The sequence below is a fragment of the Ptychodera flava genome (genome assembly GCF_041260155.1).
Source record: "Ptychodera flava strain L36383 chromosome 3 unlocalized genomic scaffold, AS_Pfla_20210202 Scaffold_27__1_contigs__length_13241970_pilon, whole genome shotgun sequence".
NCBI lineage: Eukaryota > Metazoa > Hemichordata > Enteropneusta > Ptychoderidae > Ptychodera > Ptychodera flava.
The window spans coordinates 625,362-641,928 of NW_027248281.1; the positions used below are offsets into that span (position 1 = coordinate 625,362).

Sequence of the window (16,567 nt, forward strand, 5' to 3'; positions counted from 1 at the left end):
GTGCGGTAAGGCAAAAATTACAAAATTGCAAGTTACAACAAGTACGTGCTGCTACAGGGGAGAAAGTAACAGAAATCAATCACAATACGTAGTTTATCTTTCAGAGTAAAGATGTGAGCAATAATAACATAAAACCGGACCGACCGATAATTCATGTATTACATTCAATCAGGGCTCAAAGTAGCGACCATTTTCAGTCGCATAGGCGACCAAATTTTATGAGATTGCGACTGAAATTTTTTCAAGACAATTCTCCATACCTGATCAAATTCAACATTTATTCGCTCAGTGTTCACGAAGCATTGTCCCGAAAGGCCGCGACCCCAAAATACGCATTGAATAAGCATAGCCGTTGAGCGGAGTTACTCATAGATTTGAGCGCGTTCTCTCCACTACACAGTTATCTTGAATGATCTGTCAAAATATTCCATGAATTTAATGACAAATTTTACTACAATCCAATCAAGTATCAGAAGCAGTTTTAGTGCTGTCACATCACTTTCAATTGAACCAATCATAATCCCAGCATAAAATGTCATCAAAATATAGCTGACAAGGGAAAACAAGTCCATCAACCAGTGAATGCAACATGTTTCATGCGTTCACGTGCGTAATGAATATTCGCGTTAGTGGCATGTGACCGGCTAGACCACTTCCGGAAATCGTCCTTTGGAAAGCAGATCAGAGCAACCGTATCAAAGCATCGATTTCTTCAAGCTTGGACTAGATCAGCCTGTTTTCGTTTTCAGCTAGATCTAAATAGCAAGCAACTTTAATGAAATATCATGGCAAATCTGCCGGGTAGCGACTGCAATTGTGTAGAACAGACCATGGATGCAAAAAAAGAACAGACGTATCTTAGCGTTCGACCCCGGCGATCGACAAACACTGGGATTTACATGTAATGTGCATATACAAAATATCTGTCGAAAGTTGCCTACAAAATATCTATCGAAAGTTGATAGTCTGCATTGCTATTCAGAGTTTTTGTTGAAAAAAGTAGCTCTCTACGGCTAGCGGCATAATTGGTCCCCCAAAATAGCACTGCTGAAAGTTTTTGGAGTGACCTGCAGAACGGAGTTGTAGAGCGGGGCAAACTACGTAACACTAAAACTGGATCGCACAGTAACAAATGACGGAAACCGATCGAGCCAGTCGCGACAGCTACTAGACGAGCTGAAGTCTATATATCATAGAATACAGGTATTTCTCGATATTTCGCGATACAAATCAATTTCCATGCATTCTGATGTATCTTATCATAACGCAAGTTGATCAACATGTTCTTGCAATGACAGTTGACGCAAACGCAAGGAAAGAAAAAGAGATGGGCCGTACTCAAATAAAGACTCTGACAACATCTCACACATTAATTTAATCTTTATTAGGGAAACAAATGTACCGATCGGGACATTATGATACCATTTTATTCATCTCGTTTTCTTTTATGACGCTTTCCCACATATGAGATGATATTTTCTTTGCGACAGCAGTCTAAATATAGCATGTCATATATGTAATTTTTAAGGTTTTCGTGACAATACAACAGCCTCTAATATTTTCAAGGTCCAAGGTTTGCCCCTAAAATTTCGACTTAGGGGTATGCGATCAACTGAAAATGTTAACGTTGAGCCCTGCATTTTTACTGTCGTTATGACAATCACTTTCACAGAGATATCAGTTTAAAACAAGAAAATTACCTTTACAACTCGTCAAATTGGGAGTGTCAGCTAAATTTCCATTATCGATACTATAAATGATGTCAACAGAATGTTGAAGTTGGTTGTTGTGATAGAAGTTAATACGAAAACGAATACGAAAACGAATACGAAAATGATGTTTGTTTAAAAAATCTTTCCTCCAAAAACTACCACTGTCCCACAGGCGCTCCTTAGCTTTGTAGTCTGCTAAATAGATCGGTTTTCGGCTCGATCTATCGATCCCGTGGTCGATATGCCCGCCACTATAACCTAGTGAGTATTTAGATTACAATGGCGGGAATATCGACTACGGGATCGATAGATCGAGCCGAAAATCGATCTATTTAGCAGACTACCCAGCTAAGGAGCGCCTGTGTACTGGCCGTTTGTTTTTAAAATCTCTCCTCTAATGATATCAACGATATCTTTCAGTCTAGGGCCTAAAAAGATTGGATCTTTTTCAACTTACATTCTCAAATATTGAAGTATTGATATATTGTCATAAAAACACTTAAAGTTCTGTAAAGACAGAACTTTTATATAAAACTTACGAAATTTGGACTAAAAATAAAAAAATTTTGTCAGTGACTCCAATACGAATACGAATACGAAAACGAAAACGAATACGAAAACGAATACGAAAATAATTTCAGCATCACCGCATCGCAATGGTGAACGCAGCCTAAGGGAAAGGAATGCGAGTATGATGTTGTGTTGGTCTGTCGGACCATGGAATCAGTTTAGACATATATAAACAATTACGATCCAAAACAATGAAAGCAACACCCGTCCAGCACTTTTATCTTTTCATAAATCTATCAGTTGACGGATCATAAGCGCCTCAGCTCCATGGTATAATGTTTCGGTCACTTAGAGGGTATATGACGTCACGGCGCTGCTTGATGCTGGTACGTGTGGCTCGCTCGCTGAGAGAGGTGCGTGCTTGCCTGCTGACAATTCGTTGAGAAAGTATCCTCTCTATGGTTTAAATGATGTGTCTATTCCGATCCAGAATGATTCCAGATAATTGGTGAGTGTATTTCCAAAGTTTAATTGACAAACTGACAGATGGAATGTGAATGGACAATCAGCTGATTCACGTTGCAGATTGCCGTCCAAATGCAATGCCTGAATGTAAACATCGTTGCTGCAAATGTTAAATCTTAGCGTGAAATAATTGATTGCTCGTTATGCAATCCATCGTCGACTACCAAACATAATGTGAGAAATATGGAAGGCGTTGACCTTTTTAACAAAATATAGCTGGATCCTTAAAAGATTGGTTCGCTAACTTTATTAGATTATGTTGTAGACTTGTCCAAGTCGGTTGAAGTCACAGGTGTAGGCTCGCTGTTGTGTAGACCATGGAGTGAAAGCCATGGTCCATCAATAATTAAATTGCCGAGAAAAGCCAAGTGTTGAAGCAAAGGTTTGATGTCGCTTTTATTTGCTCCGCTGTCAGCGACGCAGAGCTTATCAAATAGGTTGATTTTCCGTCGTCGTCCGTCGTGGTCGTCCGTCGTGGTCGTCCGTCAACAATTGCCTTCTCCTCTGAAACTGCAAGTCCAATTGCTTTGAAATTTTATATGCAGCTCACTTGGGGTGACCCCACTTAAGTTTGTTCAAATCATAGTGAAATTTGCATATTTGTATTTTTGGGGCATTTTTTTGTGTTTTTGGTAAAAAAATCTTCTTCTCTGAAACCGCTTGTCCGATTGCTTTGAAATTTGATATGCAGTTTACTTAGGGTGACTTCAGTGAGATTTGTTCAAATCGTGGTGAAATTTGCATATTTGTATTTTTAAGGCAATTTTTGTCATTTTTGGTAAAAAAATCTTTAAAAATCTTCTTCTTCAGAACTACCAGTCAGATAGATTTGATATTTGGTACATATGTCCCTAGGGATGATCTATTTCAGATTTGTTCAAATTGTGCAGAAATATGCAAATTTGCATTTTTAAGGCAATTTTTGCGATTTTTGGTCAAAAAATGTATTTCTCAAAAAGTACTGGTCTGATAGTTTTGAAATTTGGCATACAGGTTTCTATAGATGAACTAAGTAATATATATTTAATTTCTGATGAAATCTGTAATTTTGTATTTTGGGGCAATTTTTGCCACTTTTGGTCAAAAAATGTGTATTTCCAAAACTACTGATCTGATAGCTTTGCAATTTGGTATACTGGTTCCTACAGATCACCTTAATAATATTTATTGAAATTATGATGAAATCTACAATTTTGTAATTTTGGGGCAATTTTTGCCATTTTTGGTCAAAAAATGGTTTCTCAAAACGTACTGGTCTGATAGCATTGAAATTTGGTATACAGGTTTCTACAGATGAGCTAAGTAATATATATTGAATTTCTGATGAAATCTGTAATTTTGTATTTTTGGGGCAATGTTTGCCAATTTTGGTCAAAAAATGTGTATTTTCAAAACTACTCATCTGATAGCTTTGAAATTTGGTATAGAGGTTTCTATAGATGAACTAAATAATATTTATTGAAATTATGATGAAATCTGCAATTTTGTATTTTTGGGTCAATTTTTTCCATTTTTGGTTAAAAAATGTGCTTCTCAAAAAGTACTGTTCAACAGCTTTGAAATTTGGTATACAGGTTTCTATAGATGAACTAAATTTGATCTTTTGAAATTATGATGAAATCTGCAAATTTTATTTTTGGGGGCAATTGGTGCCATTTTTGGTCAGAAAATTTTATTCTCCAAAAAACTACTCATCAGATAGCTTTGGTTGACATGTTCTTAGGGATGATCCAATGTGATATATTCAAAGTACAATGAAATCTTCTATTGTGTATTTTTGCAGCTATTTTAGCCACTTTTTTCTGGCCTCTGCATTGAGCTATCAAAGATTTCCACCTTCTTCATCAACATGTGTCAAAAATAGTTATTCTCTACATAAACACAGCGGAGCTATATCGGCCGCTAGGTCGCTTGTTTGATAAGCACACTCATTTTTTCCCTTTCCCGTCAAAGCAACGTACTTCTACGGCTGCCATCTCCGTCGATAGATACTGCAGCCGGCACTTATCTGGCTTAGTCGCTGCCATCTTCGTTGATAGATACCGCTTATCTGGCTCAGTCACTTCGTAATGTAAGCCTGTATATAATATGCTTTACATGTTAAATTTAGTTAAAGTGAAGAAATGACCTTGTCCGTTTTAGACACATTTTCCATGCTTTTTCAGGACGTTTCAGACACCACTGTTATATGCAAATCTTTCCTATCGAGACGCCACCATGACAACTGCTTGGACTCTCTCACTCAATTATAGTATGGCTAAAAATAGAAGCTTAGACATATCGTACTGTTTAAAGCACAGTGGTCGTCGCGCTGCGCGTGCGTGATTTTTTTGTTGATAAACATAAATGTTTGTAAACATGTGTCTTCTCAACTTCAATCGGAGTGAGATGGGAGGAGTCACTCACTTTGTTAACGCCTTTGTAAAACTCAACATCATGCAATAGTGAAATATTAAGATCGGAAACGAACTTCAGTGGTATATTTCTATCTATAAAACTAATGTAAGGCTACGGACATTGAGACGCTACACTCGGCACATTATGTCGCTGAGTTTACTGCATGCAGTCACAGTGAACAAATGGGTTTGATCGCGCACGGTCACGCTGGTTGTACACAATGCTATGTACAGCACAGTAAAAATAGTCACTAAAGTGATCAACATTGTATATATATATGTAGACCAGCAACAAGCACAATGCCTACCACAAAAATTACACTCAAGACCATGATTGCTCCATACATGATCAGCAAGCCAGAGTATGACACGGGAGCTCAGATGCTGTTGCTTCGATGAGGGAGAAGGTCACCGCGTTGACGTACACGGATATGAGAGAATCCGGTCCCACAACGTACCGGCCCCGTGACGACTTGGCCCACAACCCACTGTTGATCACCATTTCTTACTTCTTCTATTAGTATGTGGCAAGAAATAGTCAAATGACAGGACACAATAGACAAAACAAGCTGGTTAGCGGCATTTGGCAGGAAAATTGCACGGCTACACATAGTATTGAGAGATCCTGTGCATGGTCATGGCAGTGATCCGACCGCTAGCTAGTGTAGGTGTTAGGCAAAACTTCGTTGTTGTACCTCGATTGCCGTGTAGGTCTGAATCCTCTTTCAAATGAGGTAACCACCACATAACAAGAAGACCTACGAATGGTCCTTCGCTCGACTTTGTACCTGCCGTACTCGGAATACTCGTTTGCACCCCCAAACGGGGTAAACTTCGTAGTGGAGTTGGATTCTCCACAGCCGAGTGTAGCGCGCCATATACCCGGTTCTCTTGACACCGACGTTCATGCAGGCCACGGAACAGATGCTTCTTGCTGCAGCGGGCATTGCTCTGTGAGCTGTAGATTTCTGTAGTTTGCGTTTTTGTCAATTGTACTCCTGTTTGGCCTCTTGAAATGAAACCTCTCGTCCTTGCTAGCGATGTCGGAGACTAGAGTCCGGTCTGTTGGCATATACCAGCGTTGGAAACTACCGCCCGTCCTCCCGTCCGAGACGGGTAACTTTTCAGTCGGACGGGAGGAAAATTGTACTTCCACGTCCGTATGTCAGGCTCTCGATAATAGCCCATACGGCATACCCAGTATTCTCATCGATCAGCTGCTTCTAGATGTTGTGTAAAGTAAACGAAATGTAGTATACCAATACATCCGACTTCGACGCGCTTATGCTACTGAAACTGTTTTTGGTGTCAAATGCCACCATTGCCACCGATTATTTCGATCACTGAAATGTCTTTTGCAACCTTGAAAGAGACAACTCTAAGGATGACATGAGTAAAATTTCAGCTCAATCAGTGTTTTAGTTCTGGAGAAGAAGATTTTTGAAGATTGAAATTGGTATTTTTCGAAAATCCAATATGGTGGCCAAATCACGTGACCGATCCAAACGTGTTTCACAAACTTGAAAGAGATGACTCTAAGGATGACATGAGCAAAGTTTCAGCACAATCTGTGTTTTAGTTTTTGAGAAGAAGATTTTTAATGATTCAATTGGTATTTTTCGAAAATCAAATATGGTGGCCAAATCACGTGACCGATCCAAACGTCTTTCGCAAACTTAAAAGTGATCACTCTAAGGATGACATGAGCAAAGTTTCAGCTCAATCGGTCTTTTAGTTTTTGAGAAGAAGATTTTTAAAGATTGGTATTTTTCGAAAATTATTATTATTCTCTACATAAACACAGCGGAGCTATATCGGGCCGCTAGGTTGCTTGTTTAAAAAAAAAATCATTCCAGGTGAAGCAGAGAGCAAAAAAAATGCTCCAGAGTCAATCTTTTAAGCCCCATCCCCACCCCCAAATATCAAATGATCCACCCCTTTAGTAGTGAAAAGATCACATGTATGACCCCAGGATGACCTGACATTGTTTTGTCAAAAGTATACAAAGTAAATATGATTAAACTACACGGTCACCTAATAGTGACAGAAATACCAGGATTGATATAGTCATATGCAGCATAGTTGTATAAATTTCCCACTATTCATCGACTATAATATTTACTGACATCTGAGTGTCATATCAGGAAAATATACCTGGACCTAAAACTTGTGTAGGCAGTGTTCCCGTTGTTTCTGTCATCATCAGCCGTCGCCATCTTGAAAACACGCCCTCATGTGGCCAATGAGCACTAGCTATTTCAGTGGTCTACCGTGTGGTTCTACAGGGTTCGCTATGGGATCCAGTTGTCAACCCGCGGGATTTTTCCGGTCCATGGTTGGTTTCCAGTGGTCAACAGGGTGGTTTCTATTCCCTACCCCTATTTCATTCCTACCCCTGAATATTATTATGCAAATTTCACTACAATTTGAACAAACTTGAGTGAGGTCATGCCTGTGAAGCTGTATACCAAATATAGAAGCTGTCTGACTGGCGGTTTCAGAGAAGAAGATTTTTGACAGAAAATGGTATGTTTGATCTAATTTGCATATTTTTGACGAAAACTGGAAAACGAAAAAATGTCCAGCCATTTTCCAATCATACATATATACTAAAAAAATCAAGTCTGTAGGTACTGCAATTCTCATAATATTTGAGTGGACGGACATCCTCACACACATACATACATACATACATACACACACACATACATACATACATACAGACTGACGACGGACGCCGGACACTCACCCATACTATAAGCTTCTATAGACATAGTCTATAGTAGCTAAAAATTGCCCTGAAAATACAATTATGCTAATTTCACCATGATTTGAACAAATCTGACTGAGGTCACCCCTAGGGACCTTCATACCAAGTTTCAAATCAATTGGACTTGCAGTTTCAGAGAAGAAGATTTTCTTACCAAAAACGGGGAAAATTGCCCAAAAAAACAATTATGCAAATTTTGCCACGACTTGAACAAATCTGACTAAGGTCATCCCTAGGAACCTCTATACCAAGTTTCAAATCAATCGGACTTGGGGTTTCAGAGAAGAAGTCCATTGTTGACGGACGACGGATGGACAACGACGGACAATCAGCCTATCAGATAAGCTCCGCATCTCTGACAGCAGAGCTAAAAAATCCACACTCAACGTACTGGTACATACCACACTAGGTTCCAGAGTCCCTGGCAACTCAGCCAAATGCTGTTTGACCTGGTAAGTGTTGGTGTGGTAAGGTCTCGTTTTCTTATAGATAAAATATATACTTTAAGTTTGCATCTCCCTGTTCAGAAACAATAAATTCATGTGGTAAATATAACAGATCATCATCTAGTATAATAAATTCCAAAGAGATAGACATGGGCAATTTATTAAAATATTATAGTGTTACCCAGTGTATTAAACTCGGTGGACTTACCAAGTCTTTGTCGCACTGGGTGGTTCCGCAGAAGGCTAGTCGTTAGGACGTCAGCTCAGTTCGGCGGTATGGATCATTCTGCTGTTGGTGAGGGGAAATGCGTAATGTACATGCGAGGCTAGGCATTCCATGAATACAACGGCAGCGCAGCACCTGTGCAGGAGGGCGCCGCCAACGGCCGAAAGCCCGCATTTCACTACACTCTCCCCTCTTTTATTTTCTGCAGGAATGGTTATTCTAGGGATCTAAAAAACTGAGAGGTTAATTTTACAAGGCAGCCAGCTAGCAATGTTACTGGCTAACCTTGACACTTAAAATGGCTGCCAGCTAGCAATGTTACTGGCAGTAAATAAACCATCCCTAGTGATAAATTCGCCTTGTATTGTTAACTGTTGCCTTAAGGAGGCGCACCAAATCAGTCCCCCTTGTTTTGGCAACAGCTACGGCAACATCCCCTATTAAGGCTGGGGTGCTGATGGTAGTGTCCCCGAGATACGGAGAATCGGTTTCTATCAATAACCGATCACTGGGCACTTCTTTCAATGCTCTTCGTTGCCATTGGTCAAAATTGGCCGTTACGATGGAAAACCCGAAGTAGCAGTTTTTGAAAGCTTTTGTCCACCGCCGTACTGTGTTGATGGTACCTGTAAAGTTGTGGATATGAATACGTTGCCGTGGCGAACACCATTCCTTTACCATTTGGAGGGCTTGACAATGGACATCTGACCCATAGTGATCCCCATGGGGCCCCCTAATGTGCAGAATCAAGGGCTTCTCTGACACACACATAGCGAGTGCACGAGCCAGGACCCTTTCTTGGACGCTCCAGAACTTTGCTGGCTCTGTTCGGTCCAGGCCCACTTCTCCCAGGGCTGAAACTTGTGATGATGAGACATACTGCTTTAAGGTCTTAAATACTTGCTCATCAGCGCTAGGGGCTTTCCTTGGGTGTATCCCTACTGCAATTTTCCACCCCCTAGGTCGCTCCAAGTTTGATGGAAAATACCCTGGGTCACAATAAACTTCTACGCCCCCAATGACTTTCACTGGGAATTTTGCCTTAGGGCCACCTGGCCATTCGGTCAATTCCCATGCTGTGGAAGGGCAGTTTTGACCACGAAGTTTATTCAGCACTCTGTCAATGTGGAAGTGAGAATCAGCTGCTTCTAAGAGCTGGTGGTAATGTTGACCATTTGAAACTGACGCCTGTCTCACTGGTTCAACAGGTTGGTCAGTTTGCTGGTCTGTTTCAGCAGCTAATTCTACCTGATCTCCCCAGGTCATGCCTTCCCTATTGTCCATGTCAGTTACATCAATTTGCACGTCCCCCTCTTGGGTTGGACTGTTAACAATTTGCACGTCCCCCTCTTGGGTTGGACAGTTACCCTCCATATTAATTTGTACGTCCCCCTCTTGGGTTGGACTGTTAACTGCTACTGTGAGTGAGTCCCCCATCAGGGCTGGACTACACTCGCCTTCCTCCATCGGTTCTTCTTCTACCAATGTGTCCCCCATTTGGGCTGGACTACAAAGGTTGACTGGAGCTTTATACTCACCCACTGATGACTCTTCTGGTGGGCCCTCCAGGACTGGCATTTCTTCGGATGGGTGTTCTTCTCTGGCCTCCGCCCCTTTGGTGTCTACCTGTCAAAATTCAGCCCATTGTTCTTCTGTTAACCGGCCGAGAAGGATGACGAGGATCCTCCAGTGCATCAACACGGCCGGTGAATTGGGCGGATGTAGCTGGAATTTCGACGGTGTAGCCCATCCATTGGCCTGGCACAGTTTCTTCATCATGAGGCAGTTGGCCTTGGACAGCACAGAGGTCTGAGGGATTTTCCTCAGACAGTGCTTCCTGACGTGCTGGAGTAGGTCGAGGATGGTCTTCTCTGGTCCAAGGATCCAGCCCACTATTTTGAGCAGGGCATTGGTTACTTCAACTGCCTTCATGATACGGGGGTTCTCCTGTAGGCTCGGATGGATATGAGCCCCTAAGCAATGACGCTTCAGCTTTCTCGATTCCTTACCACACCCAGGAACTGGACATGCACAGGTACCCTTGGCTGGGTGTGGTTGCTGACAGGAGACCTTTGATGTTGATGGTTGCCCCCGCTGATCCTGTCCAAACCAATTTACCACGCGCCTCGTCCGCTTTCCTCCACACTGGATAGTCACCTCCAGAGTACTGTCCTCATACTTCCTCTTAGTCTTCTTGGAGGGTTCCTCCATTACAGAGGATTTCCCTCTACCCTTCATGGGTTGCCCATGATGGCTAGCTTTTTCCCCAGGTCGAGTTGCTGATGTTGATGCTGTTGCAGCTGCAGGTCTGATGTTATGACGCTGCCTTTCTTCGGAAGTACGAGCCAGGGGTGCAGATGGCTTCGCCCGTTCGCCGTCCTTAGCTGGGGGTTGATCCCTCCTTCTACGTTGGGGCGAAGCTGGTCTTGATGGTGAGACTCCCCTGGATGTTGATGATATTCCTCTGGAGGGAGAGTCCTTCTTTGTGCCGTGATGTTCTGATGACTCGATGACCTCCCCCGACGATCGATGTATGTGCTTGACAACTGTCAAGCCGGGTTGGGTCTTCAAGCGGACATCACGGCTAGACTCATGCGTGGAAGAACTTGGTGGATGAGCTCTATGCCTTTTCGGGATCCTGTTCTTCTTTGGATCCCGATGGAGAAGATGCCGATATAACCACTCTTCAGGAAACACTACGTCTGCCTCCCTCCGAGTGTCTTCTACCCAGCGCCAGTGATTATGCTGGACAGCCAGTTGGTATTGGCGCATCAGCATCCTCTCCTTCCGGTGATAAGGGACGTTGGCCATACCTATCCCGTACACTAACCTCTTGGGCGGCAGGAGGATCCGGTCCTGGTCGGCTTCCTCCACCTCAGCCCAAGATAGGTTACGGGTCTCACTCCCATGATGTCGCCGGGAGTGCTCCATTGTTTCTGCGAAAAGAGAAGTAATTCGGAGTGCATGTTAGTTACACCTTAACGTTTTGCCAATTTGTGTGCATGCCGGGTGTTCTTACCTGCAATTTGGACATGTAAAGATGTCATGTGTCTTTACATCCTTTGGTGTAACATTCACACACGCTCCGTGGAACCATTCATGGCAAAAGTCACATTGCACCATAAATTGACCATCATCTGGCTGTCTGCAGATGCAATACAGTTCCCCAGTGTCATCCATGCCACTTTTTAGTCCTTTGGGCCTTTGGCCCAAAGTACTAATGTGATGACGCGGCCTCTGTTGTTGCATACAGTGGGCCGTATGCTGTGGACGCAGGTATCTCAGAAACGCTTCAGTAACTTTTTCTGAAATTTGGTCTGGTGGTCACTTTGGCATGTATCTCAAACGGTCTTTTTTCTTTTTTTGATTGAATCATTTTAAAGTCACTTTTTTAGCTTTTTTGTGAAAACCACTATTTTCAATTTTTCCTCAAAACCACTGATTTGATTATTGTGATATTTGGCATGGGTGTTCGTATAGTTGAAATGCCGTCAGAAATGTTCAAATTTTGGTAATACATGCCTTGTATTATTTTTAAACAATATTTTTATCCATTTTTATTTTATATTTACTTGATTTTGACTCGCTTTCGTTAAAGCTACCGTCTGCGCATGCGCACAATTTAGGACAAAATCTGAGTTGAGAATCGAATCGGACGCCATCTTGTTTCTCGGTGTGGGCACATTTTTTACTTTGTGAACGTTTCACTGTGCATTTTAATATATTCTATAGTTATGACGTTGACAGTGATGCACTTTTGCGGCTGTCGTGTATTTTTTGGTACGAAAGGCGCCTTTGATCGACTGAAGAATGATGGTACCGGCAGGCATATCAGTTCTACTGAGGAAGTAATCCACTGGCCCGCATAGGTCAGGGACTCACTTAGGGGAGAACCACTTGATTGTGGGGGGGGGGGGGTATGGAGGATTTTGAGAAAAAAAATTGTCACCAGGTGAAATAAAAGAAAAAAATAAGCCTGTAATGGCTTGAGAAAAAAATTCTCATAACAGACAGAAATAAATAAAAAGGAATTGTCAGAATGCAGTTGAAATGAGCAAAATTTTGGAAATTCATTCTCATGTGTTCTTTGCTAGCATGCTGCCATAGGCAGCGCAAATGTTTTTACCACAAGCAATTCTCATGTGTTTTTTTTTTCCCAGCACTTATGATATAAGCATTCACTACTTTACACCTCAGTGCACTCGATGTTTTCCTTCCCTTTTCTGACCCAAGAAATCATATTTCTGGATTTCTGTTGCAATATCTCAATGGTACAGGCAATATCTAGATGGGACTATTTGACTTCTGTACATTGTGAAAATTGAAAACACAAGACAGGAGTCAATAAACTAGTGTAAAAACCAATATATTATTCTCTCAACATAAATATGTTAGAAAGATTACAAGTTGTCAAAGAAAAATTGAGGAACAACAAATATAATGAAATACAATGTGTGAGCCTTGTTTCTCTGACCACAAAAGATAACATCTCCCCTGAGAACTTAAAAGGAATTGACTGTTATAAAGAAAAGCAGGTATAGTACTGATCACTGTTGATTTGCCAAAAAAGTGTTCTATAATTTAAAGTTGTATATATACTAGACTTTCCATTTTGTTTTCATTCGTTGGAATGTAAAATGAATATATAAAACCATCCTGTGATGTGTGAAACACTGGCTTAAATTTGAAAAATTGCACTGCTACTCCATTTGATAAAAAAATTGATGCAGGTGTGACAGTTGAAATTAAAAAATGCTGTCTCTCTGGCAAAAAAATTCCCATACCCACTTCCTGCATACCCCCCCGAAATCAAATGGGTCTCTCCTTAATATGCGCATGCGCATATAACAAGTTAGCGTTGTTTTTGCAAGGACCAGCTCCTGGCAAGGACTTTTGAAAAATCAAACCGACGCTGTCTCGTTTCTCGGTCTTGTGCGAATTTTGACGTTTTAAAGCTTTTAGCATTTATTTGATGATATTTTGTAAATATGAAGTTCACGGTGATTGTATTTTTGTTGCTGTCATGTATTTTTTTGGCACGAAACGCTCCTTCGTTACCGGCGAATCCATTGCTTTAGCGAGGCAATCCCACCGGCGGCCCGTTAGTAATAGCTGGGTGAGAGCGAGAGAATTCGCTCTGTCCTTCTACCTCCATGTCATAACAAACTAGCGTCGTTTTATGTTGATGTACTGTCCTTTCGACACAGCGATAACTTTAAGTTTTCTGTTGCTTATTTTGGGTAATTTCGACAGTTGTGCATTGATTTTGACATCATTGTTGAAGACAGTGTGTGCTTTAGACTGTCGACAGTCCTCGTGCCGTCTTTTGACCGGATCCGGAGTCACTTGCGGTAGTAATCCAACGTAGGCGATCGAGCGCCGAAGCATCATTGTTGAAGACAGTTTGTGCTTTAGACTGTCGACAGTCCTCGTGCCTTCTTTTGACCGGATCCTGAGTCACTTGCGGTAGTAATCCAACGTAGGCGATCGAGCGCCGAAGGCGCAAGGTCGAGTGCCGAAGGCACGAGCTTGTATAAATACCGAAAGCTACGCGAGACCAAGCAGTACAAGCGACTGGCGAGAGTCTATGTGTGCTTATGTTGACCGATTTACGCGCACTTCAGAATCACGGCATAATCCGACATGGTAATTTGGCATGATCATCAGATCATACATGATCCGCGATTGCACTTAAGCAAGGTCACGATAACTAATGTTGTTTGTTTCACTGTGGTTTAATACCTATAGGGCCTATTTCCACTAAAAGACAATAAGAATTTCCTCCTGGCTACTTTGAAATCGTGCACTGGCATGCATGTAGTTGTCAACATCACTATGCTTGAATGTAGTAGACTCTTACTATGAATATATCGACTGTCACTGCATATTGAAAAAGTTGAAAAAGGAGTAAAACAGGGCTGTATTTTAAGTCCTAGTCTGTTCAATTTATATGTCAATGACTTGAAAACAAATCTAGACAAAGTAGATACTCAACCACCAGGGTTGAATAATACCCCAGTTAACTCATTATTTTACGCTGATGACCTTGTCTTAATCTCTACTTCAAAAGAAGGTTTGCAGAGGGAGTTACATACACTACACACATTTTGCTCCAATTGGAAACTTGATGTTAATTTACAGAAAACCCAAGCAATTAATTTTAGTAAATCTCCTTTGATAGATAAACACTTATTTAACTATGGTAGTACATGCATCAAATCTGTTAAGAGCTATACATACTTAGGACTGACAATTAAATCAAATGGCAGTTTTAGTGACACAATTACAAATTTGGCTGATAAAGCAGCAAAATCTTTGTATAGTTTAAAAAGGGTTTTATTGCACAACAAAAAGATAAAATTTTCCCTACATCTATTCAATGTTTTCATTAAACCTGTTTTACTGTATGGCTCAGAGATTTGGGGACAAGATTTCATGGACTACAAGAAGTGGGATAAATCAGCAATTGAAAAAACTCACCTCAAATTTTGTAAGAACATTTTACAGTGTAATAGACAAGCTTGTAATGCCGCTGTGAGGGGTGAACTAGGACAATTCCCACTTCTACTTGAGATCAAACTTAATATTGTTAAACACTGGCTTCATATCGTACAACTGCCACATTATAATCTCGCTAAAGAAGCTTTTCTGGAGCAAATGGTAAACAACACTAACAATAGATCCTGGTTTAACTGTTTAAGTGCTTTAATTAAAGACAATGGAATGGACTTTCTCCTTGATAAAGCTCCATCACTTAAACACCACAAAGTTATAACTGGATTAATGAAAACAAATTTAACAAACAATTATGAGGTCTTTTGGAAAAAATTGATCACTGATGAAAATAGTAAACTAAGAATGTATGCCAAAATAAAGCATAATTTTAGATTAGAACCCTACTTAACACAGTTACAAGGTGAGAAAAGAAAATTACTCACCAAACTTCGCATTAGCAATCATGATCTAGCAATTGAAAAAGGAAGACACACTGTTCCAAAAACCCCAATTACTGAAAGATACTGCAATCAGTGTAACACCAACAGTATTGAAGATGAAACACACTTTTTATTAGTCTGTCAGAAATACAAAGTCCAAAGAAAGAACTTTTTCAGTAAAATCAACTTCCCAAACGACAATACTGAAAATCAGCTTATTTCTCTACTAACAAAACAAGAGTTCTCTTTTAATGAACAACTTGCAGATTATATTTTTACTTTATACAAACAAAGAAATACCTAGTTATATTTATTATTAGCTACTATTATTATACTGTAATACTTTATCTTTATTGAAGAAAATTTTAACTTATTTTTGTATCACACTTTTATTGCCACAAATGTGATGTAAATCCTATATTTACAAGCAAGCAATAAAATATTATTATTATTATTATTGCAAATGTGTGCAAGTCACTCCATATCATATCAAAAAATGTAGTATTGCGACGTTTGAGCTGCCACAAGCCAGAATTTACAGTTTATGAGAAAGTTATCTTACATGTAAAACTCAGTTCTACTGTGAACAAAATGCAAGCTATGTTGCTTAATTATGGTGAATAACATAATATTTTGTACCTATCACCGTGTCAGAAAATCAGAAGGAAACAACCACTCAGACAAACTCTGGTCAGGATGATACTGTCCAATTTTAATATGTCTCTCGGCACACACTAGATACTCATGACTGTAAAACAACATTTCCATATAATTGTATATTCAGTTTTTATATTTAGTTTGCTTTTCACCATATTCTATGTCCTTCCCTGCACGACATAATTCAAAATTAAATATTGTTTTTGGCCTATACATACTTGAGGGGTTAGCTTATTTAGTCTCATACATTAAAGATGCACTGTTGACCTTCAGAGTCCAAACTTTTTATCATTGTATTGTAGATAGGTGTACACTCCAAATACTAAGTACAAGTGTGGTGAGTGTAACAAGCAAATGTTTTTTAGTCAATGGCCCAAATTTATTTTCTAT

General features: G+C 40.4%; 1 protein-coding gene and 1 long non-coding RNA gene across 3 annotated transcripts in view; one reads left to right on the top strand and one right to left on the bottom strand.

Moving 5' to 3' along the window:
* Positions 1-2,423: 2,423 nt before the first annotated feature.
* LOC139126244 (uncharacterized) overlaps positions 2,424-16,567 on the top strand; it is a 38,615-nt gene continuing 24,471 nt past the window's right edge. Inside the window, exon 1 of the long non-coding RNA XR_011550500.1 lies at positions 2,424-2,730. This is a non-coding gene — a long non-coding RNA (uncharacterized lncRNA). The remainder of the gene's footprint in view (positions 2,731-16,567) is intronic.
* Positions 8,439-16,567, bottom strand: part of LOC139126242 (serine/arginine repetitive matrix protein 1-like) — a 50,509-nt gene continuing 42,380 nt past the window's right edge. Inside the window, exon 2 of one of the 2 annotated variants that reach the window (XM_070692291.1) lies at positions 8,439-11,521. In XM_070692291.1, the coding sequence (XP_070548392.1) occupies positions 10,215-11,516 (1,302 nt within the window). In that variant the 5' untranslated portion in view covers positions 11,517-11,521 and the 3' untranslated portion in view covers positions 8,439-10,214. The remainder of the gene's footprint in view (positions 11,522-16,567) is intronic. The other variant, XM_070692289.1, reaches the window with a different exon arrangement.